At 44.4% G+C, this 25,629-nt stretch overlaps 1 protein-coding gene across 2 annotated transcripts in view; it reads left to right on the top strand.

Annotated features, from left to right (window-relative positions):
• LOC126213429 (ankyrin repeat domain-containing protein 54-like) overlaps positions 1-16,756 on the top strand; it is a 100,773-nt gene extending 84,017 nt beyond the window's left edge. For both annotated transcript variants that reach the window (XM_049941175.1, XM_049941174.1), the window contains exon 5: positions 16,275-16,756. In XM_049941175.1, coding sequence (XP_049797132.1) covers positions 16,275-16,653 — 379 coding nt within the window. In that variant the 3' untranslated portion in view covers positions 16,654-16,756. The remainder of the gene's footprint in view (positions 1-16,274) is intronic.
• The last annotated feature ends 8,873 nt before the right edge of the window (positions 16,757-25,629 follow it).

Below are 25,629 nucleotides of genomic sequence, written 5' to 3'. Positions count from 1 at the left end.
GCAGCAGTAATAAAGCTGCAAGAGCCACATTCTTTAATGAAAGCGTAATTTCTTTACTGAGGAAAAACCCCCTCCAACTTAATAGGGGGAAATTTTAATTGTGTATTGAGTCGAAAGGATCAAACCCCAACTTCAATTACTCAACTGACTTGAGACGTCTCGTTGCTGATTTAAAAGATGCGTGGGAAATAAAATAACCAACAGTGGTGAACTTCACTCATATTGTTGCGAATTCATGTAGTAGAATAGACAGAATTTACGTATCGGAAAATTTAGCAGATAAAGTACTGAAAACAGAAACTGTTCCCGTTAGTTTTTCCAATCACAGTGCGTTGTTGACCTGCGTAAGTTTAACACCACAACCTACCAGAAGAGTAAGAAGCCAGTGGAATCTAAATATTTCGTTATTATCAGAAGACGACTTAGAAGATGCCCTAACCAGAGCTTGGGAAGTGTGTCTCCATTCACTGAACAACTTTCCAAGTGTGATAGAATGGTGGACCCAACGAGCGAAACCGAAGCTAAGGAAAGTTTTAATATCTTTCAGTACAGATATGGCCAGAGGAAGGAAACAGACTGTAGAATTCTACTGCAGCGTGCTAAGGGAACTCTACGATCAGACAGATGCAATTCCTACAAGATTAAAAGACACCAAGCAAGTAAAAGGAAAATTATCAAGTCTGAAACGTAAGAAACTGGAGGGACTTGAAATGAAATCCAAAGCAAAGTCAGTCACTGAAGATGAGACTGCTGCATTGTACCACCTTGTCAGACACGCCAAGAGTAGTAGTAGTTTCGTGGATGAACTTCAGATTGACGATGGTACCATACTCACCACCCAGAAGGAAATAATTACAGAGATCTCAGTGTATTATGAACGTATGTATGCGTCAGGGGAAACAAACGAAGAAGAATACGATGAGCTGTTTGGTGCATATCTTCCATGAATATCGCGAGGAGATGATAACATTTCTTCGGACATCACCAAGGAAGATGTATTAGAAATCGTGTGCAGCTCACCCGCTAGGAAATCTCCACGATCTGACAGACTGCCCATTGAATTCTATAAACGATTTTGGACCCTAATAGGAGAAAAGTTCACCGAAATTGTCAGTGAAGTCTTACAGGGGAAGCCAGTGCCTGCAGAGTTCAAACAATGCTGCAAAAAAATGAACAACCTACGGTCGATTTCGCTTTTAAATTCGGATTATAAAATTATAGCTAGAGTAATTAACAAGCGCTTTACGCCATGCACCGCTGACATCATAGGTCAACAGCAGACTTGTGCTTTCAGAAGGCAGCAGACTTGTGCTTTCAGAAGGACGATTGTACAAACTGCGGCCTTGTATCGCGATGTCATTGCGCTAGCGCAGGCAAGTAACATAAAATGTGGACTGCTTTTCATAGACGTCCATAAGGCATTTGATCAAATTAATCACAAATACCTGATAGAGACAATGCGTCAAATGGACTTCCTGCCAAAAACCATCTACATCCTCGAGAACGTGGCTATGGGTGTTGCTGCACAAATCTCCGTTAGCTCTCAACTGACAAAACAAATTGACATAAAAAGGGGTGTTACCCAAGGAAGCCCCTTATCCATGCTCCTGTTCGACATACCGCTGGAACCTCCCCTGAGACAGCTACAGCACAGGCTGACAGGCATTACCATGACCGTGGTAGGCGCTTAGGCTGACGATGCAGGCGTAATCATCAGAGACCAAACAGATGTGACACAACTAGAGATGGTACTTGCAAAATACTGTTCCGCACCAGTTGCGAGGGTAAATGGAAATAAAAGTAAATTTCTAGATGTAAAGCGGCTTGCTAACTTGCGCATTGAGTGGGTGAACCATGTTAATGAAAGCAAAGCCCTTGGAATAGCATTGACAACTCCCCTTTTAAAAATGATAGCAATAAGTTGGTGGGAGGTGGCAAGAAAAATCAAGGGAGCTTTGATTGAAAACTGTCAACGTAGCATAGACCAGTTCCAGAGAATACTGTTTATCAACACGTATATTTTATCCAAGGCCTACTGCATAGCACAGGTTCTCCCCATTCCATCAATGGTGGAGAAGGCGATCATGTCCACCTTAGCAAAGTTCTTGTGGAAAGGGGAATTGTTTCAAGTGCCGGTAAAGACAGCAGTTTTGGATCCACGCAATGGAGGAATGGGTCTGACATAAAGTGTAAAGCGATGGCATTGTATGTTAAACGAACATGGGGCATAATGTGTAATGATCCAGGGTGCACTACAGCAAAACTATACGACATTGTCAGGCCAGAAAGTGTAGAGCCGCCGATAAATATACAAAAAATAAGTTTTAAGCTAAAACACATTAGGGAGTATAATCTTGAACTAAGTTATCTCAGCAAAAAGCTTTTAAACTACAAAAATGTTACAGCAAAGGCGATTTTAGCTGAAAGACGGAAACATGAAAATATGGAAAATGAATTCGAGAAAATACTTAAATATCAGAATCACAATAAGAACTATGGTAACATGCTCCGAAATGTATTCAAAAGAATGAGTATAGGTTAGGAACTGGATTCGTAGTAGAGGGAATGGGTTGGGTTCACGTTCCCGACCCCAACCTCACCTGCAAGTCGCACATGAAAAATAAATCAGTAGTACAGCAGATACAAGAATATGACGGCAAACATCTGGTGTCTGATATAAAGGAATATCTTGAACTCCCCAAGGATGCGTTTAGAAGGCTGGAACTGACAAACATAAAAGGCAGTGAAGGATTTTGCGATGTCGCTGTTCGGGACTGCTCCTCTGTCCACGTAATTTACCCTGGAAGGAACACTCGTCAAGGATTTACTGAATGAAATTATGATGATGAACCTCAGGCTGCAGAAGAAGAAAATGTGCGTGCTGAACTGCCGCCAGTTGAAGGTGACAGTGAAGGTGCTAATTTGTGCTACTGCTAAAGACTCATTCTGTGAACACTGTAATGTAAGACTGCAATTATCTGCCACCTCATTTATGTCATTTCTTTCTTTTTGTCCAATAACACAAATCATGGCAGTGGGTTTTCCATTTTCCATTGTAAAGTACATGAGGAGAAACATTGGTTTTTTAATCAGAATAACAAAGTCGATTGGGAAACATTCAATTTTTATACATATAATAATGATAAACAAGAACCGCAGTGGTAATTATCGTAAAAACAAACAAAGCAATAATTTTTGCGACATCTTGCGCAACAAATAAAAACGGGCGTTTGCAATAAATCTGTAGAAAAACATGCCCCATTAACATTTACGAAAATGTTCCTAGTTTCTGATAATTTTGAGGCAAGCCAGTCATACTGAATCATGTCTCGGAATATTGGTGACGATGATTGATGGAGAATTATAGAATGAATTTTGATACAATCTTCCCGGGAATTATTTCACGATTCTCCTGTTACAATGCGCTGCAATTTTGCAAGTGCTTTACGAAATTTTTAACTTGCCTGTAAAAGTAAACATCACAAGTTTGCACCAAAGAAGTGCATTTTTGAGGTATGACTTTTAGAGACCAAGTTGGCATATTTTCGTCATCTTGAAAAATTGCATCATATGTCTCCGGAATCGTTTGAACTCCCCAAGAGTCAATGAGAAGTAAATATTTACTCTCCCCGACGAAAGATTTTAAATATTTGCGGAGAAAATTCATGCATAAAACTGTTGTTCCTTTTCCGGACTGCGATGATGTTACGATGACGTTCGTATAAGTATTGCCATAGCCATCTATTAATTAGTGAATACGAGGTCCGAAACGACCGGTCGCTTCTTGTAAGCATATGAAGACATGTGGGAGCAGTTTTCCGGATAATGTTATTGAATATTGTGCAGTGTAAGAATGCATCACTTTATTCAAATCCAACTTTTTCACGAAAACTGTTTTACTTACGTTTTCAGTGAGATTGATATTGGTATCAAACAATAGAATTTTTAATATTAAACAATATTCGAATGTGTATGTAAATATCTTTTTCTATAATTAATTTGAAGTGATATATTTTACATCGGTAAAAACATTCTGTACGCAGAAAACATGTGTTTCCCTTTTGGGTCAGTATGTATCGCATAATCCTCGTCGTGGTATTGAGGGATTAACCGGCACGTCTGCCGACGAAAGGCCTCCGCAGACGCCTGGATGGCCTCCATTGACGCCGCCTCTTTTTTCGAAACCAGTTTCGTGATCTTGCGTTGTGAAATTCTGTGCTTCTGTTTAAATGCCGTGACCTATCGATCAGACGCCTTGAATTTGAAATCGCCGAATTGTGCAGCCGCAACCAATGTCCATTGCTGTAAATTTCTTGTCGTGACTTAATGATGTTGCTGTCTTGCTTCCACAAAACGGTCGTAGGTCCACGAATCTATCGCCTCAAATTTATCCATTCGCGTACCACCACTTTTAATATCTTTCTCCCATTGGGAAAGATTCTTTTCTCTTCAATTGCCGGATCCTTTTTTCCCAACGTCGCCAAGGACCACGTGAGGTGCGCTTTAGCAATATTCACGACTTTGTAGGCTATGGGAATCATGTCACTTTTAAATCTTTTCGGTGACAGTTTATATTCGTCTGGAGACGAATCATTTTGTGGCACTTCGAACTGTTCGTCGTTCTCCTCACATTCTTCACAATCCTCATGAGCGTGAATTAATTCCTCTTCAGTTACGAATGTTTTTGCGCCAAAAAGTTCCAGTGTATAATTATAAAGTTCTCCGGCCAATAACATAGCATCGTGAGAGATTTCTTCTGAAGACGTCGATGCAGTTAAAATATTTTCCGTCAACAGCTTTTCATAATACACCACTGCGCCCTTCAATCGTAATTTTGATAGATCACTATGAACGGACTCTTCAGGAATTTCTTCTCCTATTCCAGATGAGCCAGCAACTTCTTCAGTCGTGTTTAACCGCGGATCGGAATAACACGTCGAAATTTGAAACAGGCATGTCCGTTCACGACGAAGTCGAAAAACAAACTGCCGTTTACTTCTCACGGCTCGCGCACAGTCCTATGCGCAGATGACCGTTATAATCCCAAGGGGCCCTTACAAAGCCCCTTTAAACCTTGAAACCCCATGAAACGAAATTGAACAACGAGCACGAATATTTTTCAGTGAATGAAAAACTTTACATTCTAGGGCTAAAATAATGTCAGTTTGAGAAACTTTTTAATAATTGTGGAATAACAAAAGAAAATGAAACAGAAGAAAAAGAACCCAAGGCCTCTGGCATATGAGTCCGAGCCCTAACCATTTTTTAAAATTGGTCATAACATTCCACAGTAGTACATAATTATCAACTAACATTTAAAAGTAATAAAACAAACGAAAATTACAGGTTCCTTGACATATTAGAAGAAATCAAGGCCTAAATCAGATAGTAATGTTCGTCACTTGATAGTATTTGTTTTTCAAAGATTAAATTCTCGTTTCTTCATGTTCTGAATCGCACAAACGAAAATGGAGTTCACATGACGATTCTTCTGAGGAAGTTGGCGTATGTATCATAGTAATTATTTATGCGTAGTAGCTTGTGATGCTGGTCGGAGATGTACGTCCAAAAGTCTCCTTTGCTCCTTTTACTTGACAGCAGGTAAAACACCGCGTGTCCCTTCAACCAGTTGACGGCATTTTTCTTTGAGGTGGGGTATAATTCTTCTTCCGGGTATAAAAGGCACGTTGGCGTTATCAAATACGGCGATTTTCTCTGCATAGTTGATAATATTTTTTCTGATTGACAACCATCTATTATTTGCATTTCCACAGACAAATTGCTCATCTGTGTCAATCAGGTTGCAAGTGGTACACGAAGGGGAATCAGCCAGATGAATGGAATGTAGTGTGGAGTTCGTTGAAAATTTCCTATTCACAAAATAATACCACAATGACTTGAAGGGGTCCTCTTTCACCACGCAAAATTTCGGACAAATCCCCGACCCCGTGGTCGTGCCGTCTCCTTGTGAGTTATGGTGGGGAGGTGGCTAACCTCCACGTGACCTGCGTTTACGTTTAGTGATTTTGCTGTCTCCTCTTCGTTTATTGCTCTCACGTCAAACGAAAACAAAATCGATTTCTGTGGCCGGGAGCTATCAAGCGAAGTAAAATACATTGATTAGAGTACAGTAGACTAAAATATGTTATTAGTTTCAGAATTTATTTTATTTCCACCTTCCTGACAGTCGGACCTTAATCGCCTTGCAGAACAATAGTTATTTTTGTCAGTTTGCTAAAGAAATTTGGCTTTTATTAATCTTCCTCGCTGAGGCAGTGAATTTATTTGAAACGAAGTTTTTAAATCCACATTATTGGCTAGTTTCAGCTGTTTGCTGCATTTCAAAAGTGCACGTTTTCATTCAACCAATTATTATGTTACTAGCAGCTGCAAACACTATTTAAGTTTTGACAGAAACTTGTCCAGATTTTAGGTATAATCTACCGTGGTTGCTTACATACTTCAGCACTCTCCCCATAAAATCTGCAGGAATGCAATCATGCGAGACGAAATGAAATTTCGAAACCAAAGACGAGAGTATGTTCGATATCTGACCTTTGGGTTGACACAAATTTGTGAATAGACGCGAAATAGTATGAGCGTAGAATCGCAAGTGGAGAGGCACATCCTGCAGAAATCTGCGCACTGTACCGTGTTGGCCTTTCGTGCAGCTGCCTCTTAACGTGATCTTATTTCGGCGATAACAGAACCAAGTCAGGAGCACGCCTTAGGTAGCCAAGGTGGCCACTGACTGTCGATGTGGACCAACAAAGAAATGTTTCGAACAGGTTTTAATCGACCTCCACGGAATCGGAATTTTCCACTAGTGCGGAAAGGCCTTCATTACGACACAGTCATGAACCAATGCTCTGTGCAGACGGGTGTTTATTTGGAATGATTCTTGTGATGGTCGGGGCTAGGTTCTCACATAAGGCAATCAATTTAAGAAGTACAAACAGCACATCATCACCTCTGGTGACGTCATTCGAAAAATGTAGTGTTGCACTGTGGTTCCAAACGGACATAAGAGACGTGACTTTGCTACTTGTTGCGCGAGAGTCCTTATAGGTTGGGCCATGACAGAGCCCTAACCATGCCAGGTTGAAAGTCAGTCACCAGTAAGCTTCCTTACGCGAGAGTGTTTTTTGATGAATGTGCCACTCATCGTGCAAGATCACTGGGCAGCTGATTCTTAGTTTATTTCGGCATGTGATGTGGAAAATATCGGTGCTGGACTGAGATTCAAACTCGGATCTCCCTTTTCGTCACGTCTGATGCCTTTGTGTTGATACTTTCCACCGTTCGCTGCGCGGTCTGCGCGGCTGCCCCCGTCAGAGGTTCGAGTCTTCCCTCTGTGATGGGCGTGTGTGTCGTCCTTAGCGTAAGTTAGTTTTAAGTTAGATGATGTGACGGAGGGTACCGTGAGTACCTATCGGTTCTCCCTTCTATTTCAGTCTGGTATTGTTCGTGGAAAGAAGGATTGTCGGTATGCTTCTGTGTGGGCTCTAATCTCTCTGATTTTATCCTCACCGTCTCTTCACGAGACGTAGGAGGGAGCAATATACTGTTTGACTCCTCGGTGAAGGTATGTTCTCGAAACTCCGACAAAAGTCCGTACCGAGCTACTGAGCGTCTCTCCTGCAGAGTCTTCCACTGGAGTTTATCTGTCATCTCCGTAACGCTTTCGCGATTACTAAATGATCCTGTAACGAAGCGCGCTGCTCTCCGTTGGATCTTCTCTATATCTTCTATCAACCCTATCTGGTACGGATCCCACACTGCTGACCAGTATTCGAGCAGTGGGCGAACAAGCGTACTGTAACCTACTTCCTTTGTTTTCGGATTGCGTTTCCTTAGGATTCTTCCAATGAATCTGTCTGGCATCTGCTTTACCGACGATCAACTTTATATGATCATTCCATTTTAAATCACTCCTAATGCGTACTCCCAGATAATGTATGGAATTAACTGCTTCCAGCTCCTGAGTTGCTATATTGTAGCTAAATAATATGGGATCTTTCTTTCTGTGTATTAGCAGCACATTACACTTGTCTACATTGAGATTCGATTGCCATTCCCTACACCATGCGTCAATTCGCTGCAGATCTTCCTGCATTTCAGTACAATTTTCCATCGTTCCAACCTGTCGATATACCACAGCATCATCCTCAAAAAGCCTCAGTGAACTTCCGATGTCATCCACAAGGTCATTTATGTATATTGTGAACAGCAACGGTCCTACGACACTCCCCTGCGGCACACCTGAAATCACTCTTACTTCGGAAGACTTCTCTCCATTGAGAACGTCATGCTGCGTTCTGTTACCTAGGAACTCTTCAATCCAGTCACACAATTGGTCTGATAGTCCATATGATCTTACTTTGTTCATTAAACGACTGTGGGGAACTGTATCGAACGCCTTGCGGAAGTCAAGAAACACGGCATCTACGTGGGAACCTGTGTCTATGGCCCTCTTGGATCTCGTGGACTTCTAGTTTCCAGAAAAGTCATTATACTCGAACGTAATACGTGTTCCAAAATTCTACAACTGATCGACGTTAGAGATATAGGTCTATAGTTCTGCACATCTGTTCGACGTCCCTTCTTGAAAACTGGGATGACCTGTGCCCTTTCCCAATCCTTTGGAACACTACGCTCTTCTAGAGACCTACGGTACACCGCTGCAAGAAGGGGGGCAAGTTCCTTCGCGTACTCTGTGTAAAATCGAATTGGTATCCCATCAGGTCCAGCGGCCTTTCCTCTTTTGAGCGATTTTAATTGTTTCTCTATCCCTCTGTCGTTTATTTAGATATCTACCATTTTGCCATCTGTGCGACAATCTAGAGAAGGAACTACAGTGCATTCTTCCTTTGTGAAACAGGTTTGGAAAAAGAGATTTAGTATTTCGGCCTTTAGTCTGTCATCCTCTGTTTCAGTACCATTTTGGTCGCAGAGTGTCTGGACATTTTGTTTTGATCCACCTACCGCTTTGACACAAGACCAAAATTTCTTAGGATTTTCTGCCAAGTCAGTACATAGAACTTTACTTTCGAATTCATTGAACGCCTCTCGCATGGCCCTCCTCACATTACATTTCGCTTCGCGTAATTTTTGTTTGTCTGCAAGGCGTTGGCTATGTTTATGTTTGCTGTGAAGTTCCCTTTGTTTCCGCAGCAGTTTTCTAACTCGGTTGTTGTACCACGGTGGCTCTTTTCCATCTGTTACGATCTTGCTTGGCACATACTCATCTAACGCATATTGCACGATGGTTTTGAACTTTGTCCACTGATCCTCAACACTGTCTGTACTTAAATCAAAACTTTTGTGTTGAGCCGTCAGGTACTCTGAAATCTGCTTTTTGTCACTTTTGCTAAACAGAAAAATCTTCCTACCTTTTTTAATATTTCTATTTACGGATGAAATCATCGATGCAGTAACCAGTTTATGATAGTTGATTCCCTGTTCTGCGTTAACTATTTCAAATAGTTCGGGTCTGTTTGTCACCAGAAGGTCCAATATGTTATCGCCACGAGTCGGTTCTCTGTTTAACTGCTCAAGATACTTTTCAGATAAAGCACTTAAAAAAATTTCACTGGATTCTTTGTCCCTGCCACCCGTTATGAACGTTTGAGTCTCCCAGTCTATATCCGGCAAATTAAAATCTCCACCCAGAACTATAACATGGTGGGGAAATCTACTCGAAATAGTTTCCAAATTATCCTTCAGGTGCTCAGCCACAACAGCTGCTGAGCCAGGGGGCCTATAGAGACATCCAATTACCATGTCTGAGCCTGCTTTAACCGTGACCTTCACCCAAATTATTTCACATTTCGGATCTCCGTCAATTTCCTTCGATACTATTGCACTTTTTATCGCTATAAACACGCCTCCCCCTTCACTATCCAGCCTGTCTCTGCGGTATACATTCCAATCTGAGTTTAGGATTTCATTACTGTTTACGTCTGGTTTCAGCCAACTTTCTGTCCCTAGTACTATGTGCGCATTGTGACCGTTTATTAATGAGAGCATTACTGGGACCTTTCTATAGACGCTTCTGCAGTTTACTAATAGCTTATTAATATTGTTATTCCCCATTGCGTTTTGCCTACTACTACTTTGTCGCGTCTCAAGAGGGGTCTTGTCGGGCCTAGGGAGGGAATTCTCTAACCTAAAAAACCCACATGTGCACTCCACACTTACTCCGCTACCCTTGTAGCCGCTTCCTCACGCCTGACCTATTCAGGGGGACCCTACATTCCTCCACCCGACAGCGGAGGTCGAGAAATGTGCACCCCAGATCTCCGCAGAATCGTCTGAGCCTCTGGTTTAAGCCTTCTACTCGGCTCCAAACCAGAGGACCGCGATCGGTTCTGGGAACGATACTACAAATAGTTAGCTCAGATTCCACCCCGCGAGCGAGGCTTTCCGCCTTCAGCAACTCCGCCAACCACCTGTACGAACTGAGGACGACCTCTGAACCCAGACGGCACGAGTCATTGGTGCCGACATGAGCAACAGTTTGCAGTCGGGTGCAGCCAGTGCTCTCTATCGCCGCAGGCCGGGCCTCCTCCACATCTCCGGTGAGACCCCCCGGCAAGCAGACAGAGTGAACACTGGCCTTCTTCCCCGACCTTTCCGCTATTTCCCTAAGGGGCTGCATCACCCGCCTAACGTTGGAGCTCCCAATAACTAATAAACCTCTCCCCCCGTGTGCCTGCTCGGACCTTGCTGAAGGAGCAGCCACATGTCCACTCACAGGCAGAGCGGGCGATGCCACACGGCCAGCCTCCACATTTACCCTCCGCCTCGTGCGCCGCGAACGCCGCTGAACCCGCCACTCCCCTTGGGAAGAGGGTGGCCCAACCGTGCCAGGAACCCGCGAGGATGTCTCGACAGCAGGGACAGTGGGTGACGCATGTGTACACCTGGGGTGTACCATGCGACGCACCAGACTCCCCACTGCCGCTACACTCCGAGGCAGCAGCCTGAAGACGGCTGACCGCGGCCATAAACACGCTCAGCTGTTCGCGGACAGTGGCCAGCTCCCCCTGCGTCCGTACACAGCAGTCACACATTCTATCCGTCCTAAGAAATCAATTTACTGTAGAGAGTTAATCAACTTTTAACTAGACTGCTAATTCACTAAAGGCGGCTGATAGGTAACTGTGGTTACTAGACATTTCTTGTAGAAGTAGCACTACCAGTCTAAGGACTGTATTGAAAACACTAGCACTACTGGCACTATGGCTGACTAAAGGGACTCTCTCTGACTGTATTCAAAACAAACACGAAATCTATAGAACACTATTACTGGCACTCGACAATTAAAGCTTCCTAAAAGCAAAAACACACGGAGGAAGCAGTGACAAGTAAAAAAAATACAGTTAATACTTACATTAAGGTAGCTCGCTGCACAGCAGACGTGACGGAGACTGCAGTTTCGACGACACTGACACTAGTGGCACTATGGCTGACTAAAGGGACTCTTGAGATCAGTTATTGTCCTGAATGGTGGTTACAAAATTAATGGTGCGCGTTCTTGCCTGGAGAGTGAAAATGATAATGCATGAGGTGACTGGCCCGTATCGAACTACGGTGGGTAGAGGCAGATAAAGTATTCAAACTGTCCGTGAATATAGCGACATGGTAGCTGCGGCACATGTTCACACGCTCGAATGCGCCATAAGGTCGCTCGATTTCGGGAATGCTTTCGGTAGGGTGAGTCACCAGTGCCTTCTTGAAACAATGACCGTACTGGATTTTCTGCAATATTTTGTCCAGGTAATTGGTATAATGTTGAAGAACAGCAGTTTGCAAATCATGATCAGTGGTCAGCTAACAAGGCAGCTCGCACTCAAGAGCTGTGTGCGACGAGAGGTGGTCCTGTGTGGAGGGCCTCGTTCGCCACTGCCGCTGAGGCCCTGCTAGCCGCTCTGCAGAAACAGCTACGAGGGCTGCACGCATGCAGACACACACACACACACACACACACACATACCGCCACAATATCGTGTGTAGGTCATACACGGGTGACGGGGGTCTCGTGATCTCCGGCGAGAGCGAGTCGCAGAAGGCGTTGCAGGTCACCAACAAATACCAACTTGCATCAGGTTCAAAGCTAACCAACACTAAACCACACATCATGAATGTGGGGTGCGGAATATCTTTGCGAAACATGCGAGACCTCAGTCCAAGTTGTGGTCTGGACTACAGCTCTAACGTAAATCGTACTGCAGCTGCAAATTCTAAGAAAGTGCTTGCCAGCGTGCCAGTTGGAGTCAAAGAACATAGAGAAGGCATGACGACATCCAAAGGCCACACTTTGCACATATGTAGATGGTCTCTAAAGTCAACTGTGTGGCACATGTTTTACCCATACCAGGTGAAACAGCAGCAGGATTTCTGACATCTTTGGGTCATTTTGTAACTCGTGGTAATATTTTTAAGATAAAGTTTGACACGTTGACCATCTCAGGCGGAAACGGGGGGGGGATTAAATATTGCCGACTTTGGGAGATGCGGAAGAAGACACAGACGACCCTCACGCCGCACTCACCAGACGAAATTACTCCCACTGTCTCGAATCCACCCATAGATGTACGGCACGTCGCCAATGGCTTTTATCATTTTGAACAATTTTGATTCGAACTCAGTTATACTCAAACCAGAGTTTGCCGTCGAATATGGTAAGTCAAGAGCATGTATGTGGAATTAATGAGAAGCAAAAGCGGAAACGTGACTGTACAAAAGTAGCCACACTACAGCTGGAGGGCCATCTGGACAAACATCAGCACCCCTCATCTACCTACAAGTGTGAAAACTACTCGGTAGAGGGCAGTAAACAGGAAAGTAGCAACCAAAGTGAAACTTGAGGCAGTCCACCTGGGTGGTCGGCAGCACGTGAGAGAATTACGACCTGATAGCAGGCGAGGTTGGTACGCGCTCAAGTGAACGACATCTGGTGAGTTATCACATAATTGTTAGCCACGATAACACGAACTCTACTCCCAGTACCTTGCCTTACAATTTTTTTGAATCGTAGCGACGTGCCGTGTGAATAAAGGAATGCTGTAAACTGGCTAAGAGGACAAAGAACGTACCACCTGCCAGCAGAGGGAAAGGAGACGGGCGGGCGCTGGGTGGGTCGCCGCACGCACGCCGGCCACAAGCGGGCCACGGGGCGGCGTGTGCGTCGCTGAGGCGGGAAACTGCGAGAGGAACTTCGTAACATGTTTCAGTACATACAGTTACGTGTTACAGTGTGCAAACTGAATAGAAAAAGGCGTGAACGCAAGAACATCATAACAAATCGTCCTTAAGCTCTTTTGTGTTAAACGGTGTTTCTTACTGCCTTATTTATTTTTAAGGAAACAGAAATCTAATTTAAAATACATAGGTCAGAAGCACTCTATTTTGTGTTGAAGGAATCTCGGAGGAAAAGCTGGTCCTCACGACAGAACACGTGGTACTTTTTAGTACACTTTATTTCACTTCGTTCCGTATGTCGAAAGTCCTTTTAACGAGAAGCGACTGCGCTGATTCTGCTGTTCTCCATTACACTCATCTTCACCCGCTGTATCAGGAATCGCAGCACGGAGCTTCCAGCGCGTGCAGTACTCGGGGATGGCAGAAGACCAACTTGCCAAACAAGCCTCGGGAACCGAGGCACTGGGCGAATTACAAGATGTTGAGAAATAAATCGGAAAGCAAACCATCGTGAACACGGAACTTGGAAGGCGTCGCTCTCAGCTGAGTTAGTGTGCAAACATGGTCTTTCAGATGATATGCTAAAAATTAAAAAAAATTAGAAATAACAAAATAAAAGAATTATGCGCGAAAATAGCGCAGCGACTCGGTGACAGGTATGGGGGAGGCGTCGTGGCCAGACCTCGGAATGGTTAAAAAATTAAATGAAAGAAAAGGGGTTAAGGGCGCGAGTTTCTAGTCTGCATGTAGTGGATTCGAATACCGCAACTCGCATGAATTTTAATTCGTGGTAATAGTTGCTAGTTAAGAAAAAGTTGAAATGATTCTTGCTACATATGCTGAAGGTCTGGGTTCGTTTCTCACATCCGGCAATCATTTTTAACAAGCATAAGCAGCATCTCTCCCACCTCTCTTAACCTGGAGGAGAGTCGCTACAGGTTGGGTCCTGACAGAGGCGGAAGTCATGCCGGGTCGAAACTCTGTCACCAGTCACCTTTCTTAAGCGATATCTTTTTAAATCAATGAGCCAATTGCTGTACAAGGCCGCAGCGCACTTGACTTTTACTGTATTCGAGCCTGAGACGTGGAAAATATTGACGATGGACTGGAATTCGAACTCAGATCTCCCTTTTCGCCACGTTTGATCACTTTCAGGTGATGCATTTCCACTGCTTCGTTGTCTCCACTTGTCTGCAAAGTCATAAAGACATTCACAAGAGACACATCCCTGGGTTCGAATCCTGGCATGTCACTTTAAGTTGCAGCATGAGCTCAGCAAAATACATGTGAGAAATTATTCTGATTTTACCGATTCTCTGGGCTTTGTTAACAATAATGGTGGTACTGGTTTCGAGTCCCAAGTCAGACGGGCAGCTTTTCGTCCTGTCGTGTCAGTTTAACATGCCACTCCTAGCTACTGGTGAAAGAGAATAGTACAGTCGAGGTATCTTTGTATGTAGTCAACAACGATGTGTCTAGGGTTCCATTCCTAGTCAGCAGAAAATTTTCATCGTTGTATTTAAAATTATGACATGTCCACATTTCGCTGCTCAACGTCCATGCGTGACTAGAAGTCAGTGTGGATAGGTGTTGGTTTCGAATGCCCATAACGCAAAACACTTTCGTCTGCTGGTTTTTGTCATCTCATTGCTGGTTAAAAATGACGGTTTCTCACGTTTCATTGTGCTTAGTTAACCATCCGATCAAGTGCTGCGTTCGAATATCCGGGAAACACAAAACTTTATGGCAGATCATTTCGAGTTTGAACTTGCACACTCTTCGTTACTTGTGACTGAAACCATACTTGACATATTTCTTCTTTACTTGTTAGATTGCATTCCCGGATAGTAGCGCAGTGAGAAAACTTTCGTCGTGTCATTTAAAGGAGGATGCTGATTTCTGAGGTTTCATTTATTACAATAAGTTTGAATATGCAAACGTAATGGCTGTGTAATGTCCAATAACACGTTTCCTGGTATTTGCATTACCGAAGTGTCAGTTTGCATCTAAACCGATGGTCGCACAGAGCAGTTGTCTCTTGTGGCCTCATGCAGTGAACGTTTTGTACAGGCAAAGACTGTACCGAAAACAGAGCAGAGGAACAATGTTACGAGGACTGATTACAAATCAGGCGAAACACAATTCAGATCGTTCCATAAAGTTTCTGGCGTGCAGCCGCATAAATTCAGCCTCTCCTAATATTTCGGCCGAACACCGTCCCGCCATCTCCAGAGTGAGCTGAGGTGACTGACGCTGGCGCACTTGGTCCGTTCTTTTAAACCCGAGGACCGAACCACTGAATTTATGCGGCTGCACGCCAGGAACTTTGTGGAACAGTCCTTACGCTGCAAAAACATCAAGATGGACGACAACTGAGATCGTTCAGATGATTGAGCATGATACCACATGTTAAATACATGTGCGTGTGCTATGAGGCCATAAAATCTGACGCATACACACAGTTTTTTTATGGGGGTGGTGTTGCCGAGTTTGTGTTTATCTCTCACATGTTTTGAATAAATTGTTGTCTATGTGTCAGAAAGTTTCAGTGTTTGGTGAGGCTGAATCAAGAAAACTGCCGGTAACTGCAGTGAAATTTTTTTGCCTGCGTACCAGGAAAGTGTGTGTCTGAAAACCAGGAGATGGGATTCTTCTTGTGTGTGACGTCTGGCAGTGAAGCTGCAGACAGAGACCAGTATCAGGTGCAAGATGGCTGTTCTGTAGTGGAGGTGAGCGACTGGTTAGGTGTAGCGTCCCGAGAGCGAAGGAGCTGACTTGCAGGAATGAGTGTGACAAAATGTGGTAGTGAAATTCTTTCAGAGGTTGTATAATGCTATTTGTAATGGACGATGAATGAAGATTTTCTTATGAGAGGGATAGAACAGATTTGCTGTAATTTAATACATACACACAATTGCGCACTGTTTTGTACTGTGGGAGGGGGATACGGTAGGTTTGTTTCAGGACAGATTTGTATTCACAACAGTTGTTTCCTCGTGTGGCTGTTTTCCCCATTCTGTGTGTTGTGTGTTTGTAGCAGAGAGTGGCAGTTTGTGTGTTTTGTGCAGGAGCCTCTCTGCAGAGGAGAGGGGCAGGAGGCTGGTCCAGGCGGCTAAGCAGCAGGCAGTGGGGGAGCTGAGGGCGCTGATCGCCGCAGGGGCCGACGTGGCGGCGAGGGACGGGAGTGGGCGGACCGCCCTGCACTGTGCAGCGGGCTGGGGAGACGTCGAGGCGGCGAGGCTGCTGGTGGGGGCGGGGGCGGCGGTGGACGCCAGGACTGACGGTGGGTGGACGCCGCTGCACTGTGCGGCAGCCAATGGCCACGCAGAAGTGGCGGCTGCGCTGCTCGTCGCGGGGGCCGACAGGGGGGCGACAACTGGTGATGGGCGGACAGCGCTGGACGTCGCCAGGCGGTGCAACCAGAGGCGCCTGGTGGAGATGCTGTGATGTGGCAGACAGTCCAACGAACTCTGTGCAAAAAGCAGGAACTGAAAGAGTTTGTAGGAGAGTAACATTCATAATTTTTTAAATAAAGATCCAAAAAAACTCAGTCCTATTGCGACTCACTAATTTCAGGCCTCCTCGAGTAACACACAGCACACAAATACTCTAAGCAATGCTGTAGCAAAACCCGGACAACTCCAGATAACAGCAAAATAATTCAGGTAACAACGGACAGTCCTTCTCTCAAGAAAAATGTCTCGAGTACACTTCCAGACTAAACTTGGCAAAAGTCATCAGTTCATTGTGAACAATCACAACTGCTCTATAATATCTGATCGCTGATAAGTATTTCACACCAGTCTACAAGGTGCTGCATCAGACTATTCTAATTTGCAACATACCGAGATTGACGCTATATCAGTTCTATCACGACAATTTTTGCTCCTGATACCAGACTCAATTTACTTCTCCATATTCAGCAAACATTCTACTCTACCGTACCTGTTGTGTTTAATAACAATGAAATATTAGTAGCGGTATTCACACCACATAATGCGACTAACATCTGGAACCATACTGTCAGTCTACATTTAACTAAACACAATCAGACCACAACATGAGACGCATAGCAGATGTAAAGGAAATCCTCTCTATCTGCTACTGTTGTCTCTACTTGACGCAAAAGATTGCAACAAGCAAAGTAATCCTAGTTGTATTCGAGACAGAACACCGAGGCCCGAGTTTCAGCTCACGAAAGCAATTTCACAACGACGCACAGGAGTCTCGACACTCGTCGGTCACAACGGCACAGCTGAGACGCTAACGCAAGTCGTGGAGCTACAGGTAATAAAATTACACTTACTTTGACTCATACATCGAGTAAATAAGTGTAGTGGAGAGTGTACGCCTGTCAACTCAGTTGCTGTCACCTCGCTTCATTCCCTGTGGCCGTGCTGCAGCCGCAGCTGACGCAGCTCGCCGCTCCCTGCCAGTCCGTGGCTCCTGCCACAACTGTCAGCCGCCTCTCTGCTTGTGAGGCGCCAGCAGGCAAACGGCAGAACAGTCCGTGAGTCCGTCACTCAAACTTCACTCACAAAGAGTACTGACAAGGCGCAGAAGAAATCCTCACACACAATATTGCCTTCACGAATCTTTTCAACAGTAAAATTTCTTCTCCGAGACCTTCGTTGTTCACGTCTACACTGTAGCAAGATTCGTCGTTTCCCACAAGCTCTTGGACCGGAGAATCGTTTTCGCTCACGTAGTTCCACGGGAAACGGAATGTGTCCGTGTTGCGTGTGGCTGCACACGGTACGGTCAAGTTCCCTACAGCTGTGTAATAACGTGGCAAACATTTAGCTGAAAACTGTTCCTCGAGCTATGGTTTAAATCGTTCCCTGCTGCTTCATCAACAAAGCGTTTTCTTCTGCCGTGCCGTTTCTCTCCGTCATCAATCATTACATTCAGTTCAGGTGATATTCCGATATTTTCTGCTACTTCGCAACTTCCTGCGTAAATAGTATCCCAACATTTCTCAGCTGATTTAATTCTTCCGCGAGACACTTATTAATACTACTTGAAACATATGTTTCTCCGGGTTGTACAACTTTACGTATGTTTATTGCAGCTAATAATTTCAAATACTTCTGAATGCTCCTTAGTTCAATGTGTTGCTCCCGCAGTCCATGTTATTAGCAAGTTCAACCGCCCATTGTAAGCCTGGCAAATTCTCGGCAAATGGATGCATGGCACCTACCCACACAGACCCTCTCGTTGCCGGTATTTTCTTTTAAAACTTTCCATAGCTGCCACTTTCGTTTTAAATGAGTTTCTCAGAAACAGCAGTTGTACTGGAGACAGAGGAGAAACGTCATGGGGAAGTATCGCAGTTAACTCGAGTGCTTCTTTTTGCCACGTCTTCCCCACATGTGGCACATGTAAGCTGACGTTTCGATGCTCTGTGTGCAACTATGACTTCCATATGAGACACAATCTTACACACCGCCGTGATATTCAACGCTCTTAGTGGAGGTAACAGAGAGCCATGTTATGCATCTCGCCGAAAGTTCGGGACGCGCCTGACGCCCTCCACCTGGTGTTGTCTGCTACTGCGGTTCACTGGAACTCCACAACACGCTACAGCAGAGGGGAAACAGCCCAGAACTCCGTCCCCTTTCCTCGTATCGTCAGAACACGCCGGAATTCACTGCTCATATCGCTCAATACCCGCACGCCAAATAGTCTGAAACGTGTTCCTGTTTAAACTCTTTTATGTAAATGTCTGGTTGGTATCTGAGAAACTGGTAAAATTTATGTTGATATGTAAATGGGTTAATCTCAGAGCAGGGCAGCAGAACTGTTTTAAAATTAAATGTTGATCGGAAGTATGTGAAGCACGCTACACGATGCGAAATCACCATGCAGGAACTGGAGAATCTATTGTGATTTCGCGCGCTGCGTTGATAGCTACAGTGCTGTGCTATAATGCAAAACACATTGTCCACCTTGGCACCATGATTGTTACATCGTTTCATATTTGAAATATTTTGTGGTATGTTATTAGTTTTGGGGTAATTTCTACATTTCGTGTTTTTACTGATACGTCTGTGGTTGACAGCCTCCAGCTGTTCCAGCACAATATGTCTCCAGAACTGAGTCTGAATGCAGTGCTGCACGACCCACACCCTACATGAGAAAATCATTACGAAATATTATCAGCCCTGTATATGTTTACTGACAGCTGCACAGTAAAGGCTGATATTAGGAAAAGTAATCTCTTTTTCTCGCATTGCCAGTTATAGAACAGTCCTTACAGGTTGCGATAGTCCCTAGGAGACTACAGAACAATCAGGTGAAGAAAGGTTCAACCATAATTTCGAAAATGTAATTCAAATGACGCAACGGATATCTAATTGTGCAAAAAATGTCTTAGAGGTAGTGGAAAAATAATTAACATAATCGGTGTTGAGCGAACTGCCATCGAAGAAAATGGAAAAATATACAAAGTAATGGAGCTAAATAACTACAAATATTCCAAAGTTTAGTTTTAGACCTCTTTCCTTTGGCAGATTCTTAAAATACAACGTTGTGTGTATGTCTGTTTTCACCTCTGCAACTGAATGAAGCGCAGAAAACTGAAGGTTGTACCATAACTAAACTGCGGAACATCATTTCTCAGCGGTTCTATAATTACGTGTTTTGTGATGCTAAATCCAAATTTCGTGTTTGGTGCATTGTAGGAGATCGGCTTCACAACGAAAGATCCAGAAAGCCTTAAAATTTTCACTCTCTTCTCAGATTTTCGTCCGTTTCAAGAAGACTATGCGTTTCTCGAAGTTGAAACCCGGCACGAAATTACAGCAGTCAATCTCTTCTACAAAACGCACCAATCAGGTCTGATTTTGTGACGAGCGGTGACGGCGATAGAGAGCGCTGAAGAACGGCGACTGCCGAAAATTCGGAACGCTCCTTTAACGGCCTTCGTCTGTTGTTCTCTGGTATTACTGCAACGGTACGGCACGCTTCAGCAGAGGGGAAACAGCCCAGAACTCCATTTGTGTTCTTTCCATCAACAAACACAACGGCATTCACTGCATATATGTTGTGATAAAAGTAAAGTGATATCTTTTGAAACGTGTTCGTATTTATTTAAACTCGTCGTTTAAAGTGTCTGTCTGGTATCTGAGAAATTGTTGAAATTTGATACCGAAATGCGTAAATCTCAATACAGGGCAGCAGAACTGTATAAAAATGTATGTGAAGGACACGCTACACGATGCGAAATCCCCTGTAGGCAGTTCATCAAACAATTTGCCTGCGAGAGAGCAGGCCGTTTTGAATGTAATTTATATACGCAACTTGTCTACAAAACTAATGACTTAGATTAAAATGTTGGCCCTGGATACTGTTAATTCTTATCTTTAGATATGGAAACAATGACTGTACCAGAACTGCTTTTGTATTTATAATGCAAATGAACACAAAATTTAACGCATCTGAGTTTGTGTCAAACTGCTTAAAAATTGACAAATAACACCTTTCTGAAACAATTTACCGATCAGAAACGTCTGAAATGATGTGATATCTTCACAGATGCATTCTGGTGTTTGGCGGAGGTAAGTCTGAGTACCACAGGTGTTTCAGCCTTTTCCTGTTGCAGTCGCGAATGTGTTGTACTCTCATCAAACAGTTTGAAATCGACTGAAAAACTTTACACCCACAAGAGTTAACAGCTTTCATAAGTTTCATCTCAAAGTATCAGTTCCAATTACGATTAGCAGAAGTGCCGAGCGCATCCTTCACGTACTTCCGTTCAAAATTTAGTTTTTATACAGTTCTGTTGAACTGTATTGAGATTATGAAATTGCATTGCCCTCGTTTTCCTAAAAGCTCCTTCACAACTGTAGTGGACAAGGTTCATTCTCACGCTAGGATTACTGTAACTGAGGAACCAATAGAGAACGGAGCTGAAATTCTGCCGTTTCTATTGACATGCTTCCCATGTATCAATGATTCGGAACGGAGGACTCTAGAATATTCGGTAAGTAAAAGGCCGTGCCAGGTTAGTCCTCAGGGACGGTGCGAGAAATATCTTTGGACTACTCGTCTGTTAAGAGCTCTGTCTGGTTTTTCGTCCTTTGGCGAGAGACCGACGTTGAGCGGCCATTGCTCCCAGAATCCGCGCAACTCGAGACGTGTGTATTACAACCGATCCAGCGCCGTCACGCATGCAGCACGCTATAATCTGGAGAACTTGGTCTTGAATTGTTCTCACTGTCTCAACATGGTATTAGTTAACTGCAGGAGCGTCTACGGAAAGTTCTCAGAACTAATCTCGCTTATAAGCGGTAACAAGGGTCACACAGCAGTAGGGACAGAAAGCTGAGTGAAACCCAAAGTCAGTAGCAACGAGATTCTAAATTCCGGTCGCAACGTAGGTCGTAAAGAGAGGTCGACCGCTGGTGTTTAAAGCAGTGAGAAGCAGGATTACATTAGAGAGATCATTGGAGATCCCAAATGTAAAATAATTGGTATCAAGCCAAGCATTAAAGTTGGATCAAACGTGGTAATGGGACGCTATAGACTCAGCAGCAACAGTGGCGGAACAGTTTGAGCGGAAGCTGGAGAATATTTCGCGTGAATTTGCTGGCCATGTTATAGTTTTAGGTGGAAACTTTATGCTGCCATGTATACAGGGAGACTCAGGTGGCTAAAACTGGTGGTAGGGCCAGAAAATCATAATAAATTAATCCAAGTGCTTTACCCAAAAACTAACTCGAACCATTAATCTGAGAACTGCCACGTGAAGATAACATCTTAGACCTGCCGGTAACAAAGAGACTCGAACTTTTCGAATGTGTTGGGGTAGAACTGGGAATCGTGGATCACAAGGCCGTTACAGCATCACTGAAGACGACTGTAAACAGGAATACAAAGAAAGGTGGGAAGGTCGTTCTGCTCAGCAAGAGCGACGAGAAACAGGCTTCAGACTACCTGAGCAGTCAGCACTAAAATTTCCTCTGCAGCACAAACAGCGTGGGTGTCAGTGGAAGGAGTTGAAGAGTATCGTACAGTACGCTGTAGGATCACAGCGATGAGTTTGAGGCACCGATTTCCATACAAGTGCGCCTCGGCGCACGCCAGAACACGAGAGAACAGTCTACAGAAATGACAGAGATCCAAATGTCAACAGTGGAACTCGAGCCAAAGAAAGAGTTCTTTGTGGGAAGCGATACACACCTGTAACTTGCTGCGTTACTCTCTACGTGACGAAAACCTGCGTAAACATTCGGTCTGGTGGTTTAGGCAAACACGTTTACGGCACTTTTATCCACGTACAAGTAGCTTCAGGGGGCGACATTTACGCCGCGGGGAAAGTCGTAGGTGGGGGCGCGACGCGGAATGTGGGCAGCGAATCCGGCCGAGGGCCGCGCATGCTCAGAAGCGGCGGGCGTGGCGGGAACAGGAGGTAGGGGCGCTGCGAGCAGAGAGAGAGAGAGAGAGAGAGAGAGAGAGAGAGAATACCGGCTACGCGACGGGGAGGCCGAAACTAAATCGGGATTATCACTTAGCATATAAAATTTGCAACACTGTTTAGCGATACGAGCTCCAGTTGCACTCGACAATTCAAAATTCAGCCGTGATCGGAGACACCAACGTCCGGTTGCCAGTTAATGTCACGATGTTACAAAGATATTTTCTTCTGTTCTACGAGTAATTTCGCAGTTGTATCTCAGCAGCTTACATCTACCTAATGGCAGTATACGGTGTACAAACACTAAACACTATTTTGATAACAGTTTTTTCACTTACGAGACAAAACGTTATGTTGCAATATGAAATTTCTTCTGCAAACGTCAGCCATTCGCAGTGTCATAACAATAACAAACTACACAGTTACAAGTATGTGAAATACGGACATGTTTTCATTACTCGACGTATGTCGGTACAAAATCCCCCTGATGTAACGCTGTCTCCAGCACACGGCAGGCCAGCTTCCAGCCGAGTAGACAGCCAGACCGCCCGACACACACTGCCTGCTACTGCCGTGAAAGGAAGCAACACCTGTGCTGTCGGCAACAGACCTACAACGAATATGGTTGTACCGATACTACAGAGGTTGAGTGCAATTGTCAAATTCACAACTTCATTCAGATTTGTGGCCCAAAGTACTTGAAAATTGACACAGAAAATAGGACACCCCGTTTCCATTTCTCATTTAACTGCCGACACGAGATATTTCTGCATTATGGGCATCTTCCAAAAAGCGTGAGCGTCCAGTTTAGTGGTAGTATCAACTCCTGAATCCAGTCGAGGGTGGAACGTAGTGGAGTACAGTAGAAACAGACCAACACTTCACCACCACTTACACACGTAATTTCATTACCGCATCCTACACAATCCAGGAAGGCCATCCTTGCATAAAAGATTGCCCGGTTTCGGCCGACAGCTGTGAATTCTGTATGTCTGGAGAGACGCCCACACGGCCGTACTTCTTTAATACACCGATTCTCGTCCGCCGACCCAAGTTTTGGTTTTTCGCGTCCTCTGCTATTTATATCCAATATTGCGGTAGTAACTGCGTTAATCATTTCGTACCACGTCGCACGCAATCTTCCACACCGTCGCCGTGGTACTGAACACCCTGTGTAGAGGACACAGCGCACTCCTGTACCCAGTTGCTGCCTGTAGCGAGGTGTGAGACGTTACGACAAAACACACACCGTGTTCTCCAGAACTGAAAGTAATGCCGTTAAGTCGATCTCACGTCGTACACAATTCGAGCCACGCTCACTGCTTACACGTTTCGTTATTTATCCACAGCCACAGCTACACTACGCCCAACAAAGAATAAATCTGTACCATCACCTCATGAGCGTAATTCGTGTTAAAAATATTCTTCGCATTCAGTCTCGCCACACAGGTCATAGGGAGTGCCGTGAATGTTTCGCGGCTTGCTACGGAGATTTAGGATTGGCGCCAACTGAATGCATCAAAATGAAACACTCATCAAAGGCAAACACCTGTAAGGACTGTGTGAAGAACAAAATTGTTGTTAACCTCTCAGATGAGCGTTTAAGTAGTGCAGCATGTGGTTCCTTGGGACTGAAATGCTCCATAAAACAGACTGCTGGTTCTCCGAAGTGAAGAAATCGTAGGCAGTTACTCTCGTAATGAAACGGCCAACGATAGTGACGTAGATGACCAGCAAATGTTTCCGAAATTAATTTAAGAGTTACAATTTCCATGCCGCAAGTACGGAAAGCGTTGGTGTATGGGGTGAAAGAACTTGCTGAGAAGTGTGTCGTAAGGAATGCTTACACATTGGTAGCCCTGATGGAAACCAATCCGATGAATAGGAAGATGCAGAATAACGTGAAATCCGGTCGTTAATAATCGGGACGTTTAATATACAAACTTTGGACCTATTTCTATGAAGCAATAGAAAAGTCAATCAGTGACAGAAACACCATTTTGTATGACATGGTTTCTGATATTGCTAACGATATAAGGAGCGAAGGAATTTGTGCTTCACCAAGTTGGACTACCCGCTTCGAAAACATCGCAGAAAATCACGTCTAGAAAGATAATAAAGAAGGTACCGAGAAGAAGGTCTTAAAACTGTATTATTCAAATTTCGGTGTTGGTACGTTTCGTTTGATATGTAAAGAATACGATCGCTATTCACAGTGAGTCTACCGTGAACAATGAAACCAGTCTCTGAATTTGCGATAAAAGGACGCTTTCATTGAGAGACGTAAAGAGGCGGATTTTGAGTCAGTATCTGCACCCACATTTCTATACAGGGTAATATACATTATCACTCTGGATGGCTCAGTGTTCATTGTTACCTGTGTCAATCGGCTGGAAAGTGCAGGACTTGTGGAAAGGTCAACGTCTCCCACAGACAAAGTAGTGACAGACTCATCGACATCTGGAAAAATGGCAACATGAGTGTGGTTACAGTTGTAATGCATTACGCTTTCCTTCCGCTTTCACGAAGCAAATCCCTCTTCTTTGTAGATTTGTGTTTAGCTGAACGAAATGAAACTAAAAAGCTACCGTCTTTCCCAACCAGAATTAACCATCGAAGTGTTGCCAGAAAACAGTTCCACTCTTCCGCTAAACAGCTACTTTGCACATTCCGCGTCATACGCTGATAACTATTAAATTAAGTTCAGCCTGTGTCACATCTGTAACGAAAAAAGTATTTTCTATTTCTGGCGACAATTTTGTGGGGCCTTTCGTCTTCCTACGGCTGCTTACGTCCGTCTGAGCAGCTGCCAGGGAGCGCCAGGAAACAGGCGTCACTGCGCACGCGCGGCGGCGACTACGTAGGAGGCCCGAGGTTCCTGTGAGCAGTTGCCAGCGCGTTCGTGCGCATGCGCAGAGCTGAATTCGCGTATGAGCAGTGCCTTCTCCCGCTCCTGGCCACTTGAAACGCGGCTGTTTGCCGTGTGAGCAGTAGCAGCGAGTAGC

Source organism: Schistocerca nitens, chromosome 11, assembly GCF_023898315.1.
Source record: "Schistocerca nitens isolate TAMUIC-IGC-003100 chromosome 11, iqSchNite1.1, whole genome shotgun sequence".
NCBI lineage: Eukaryota > Metazoa > Arthropoda > Insecta > Orthoptera > Acrididae > Schistocerca > Schistocerca nitens.
Note: the sequence above shows the minus strand (reverse complement) of the source record. Positions and strands in the feature narration are given on the sequence as shown.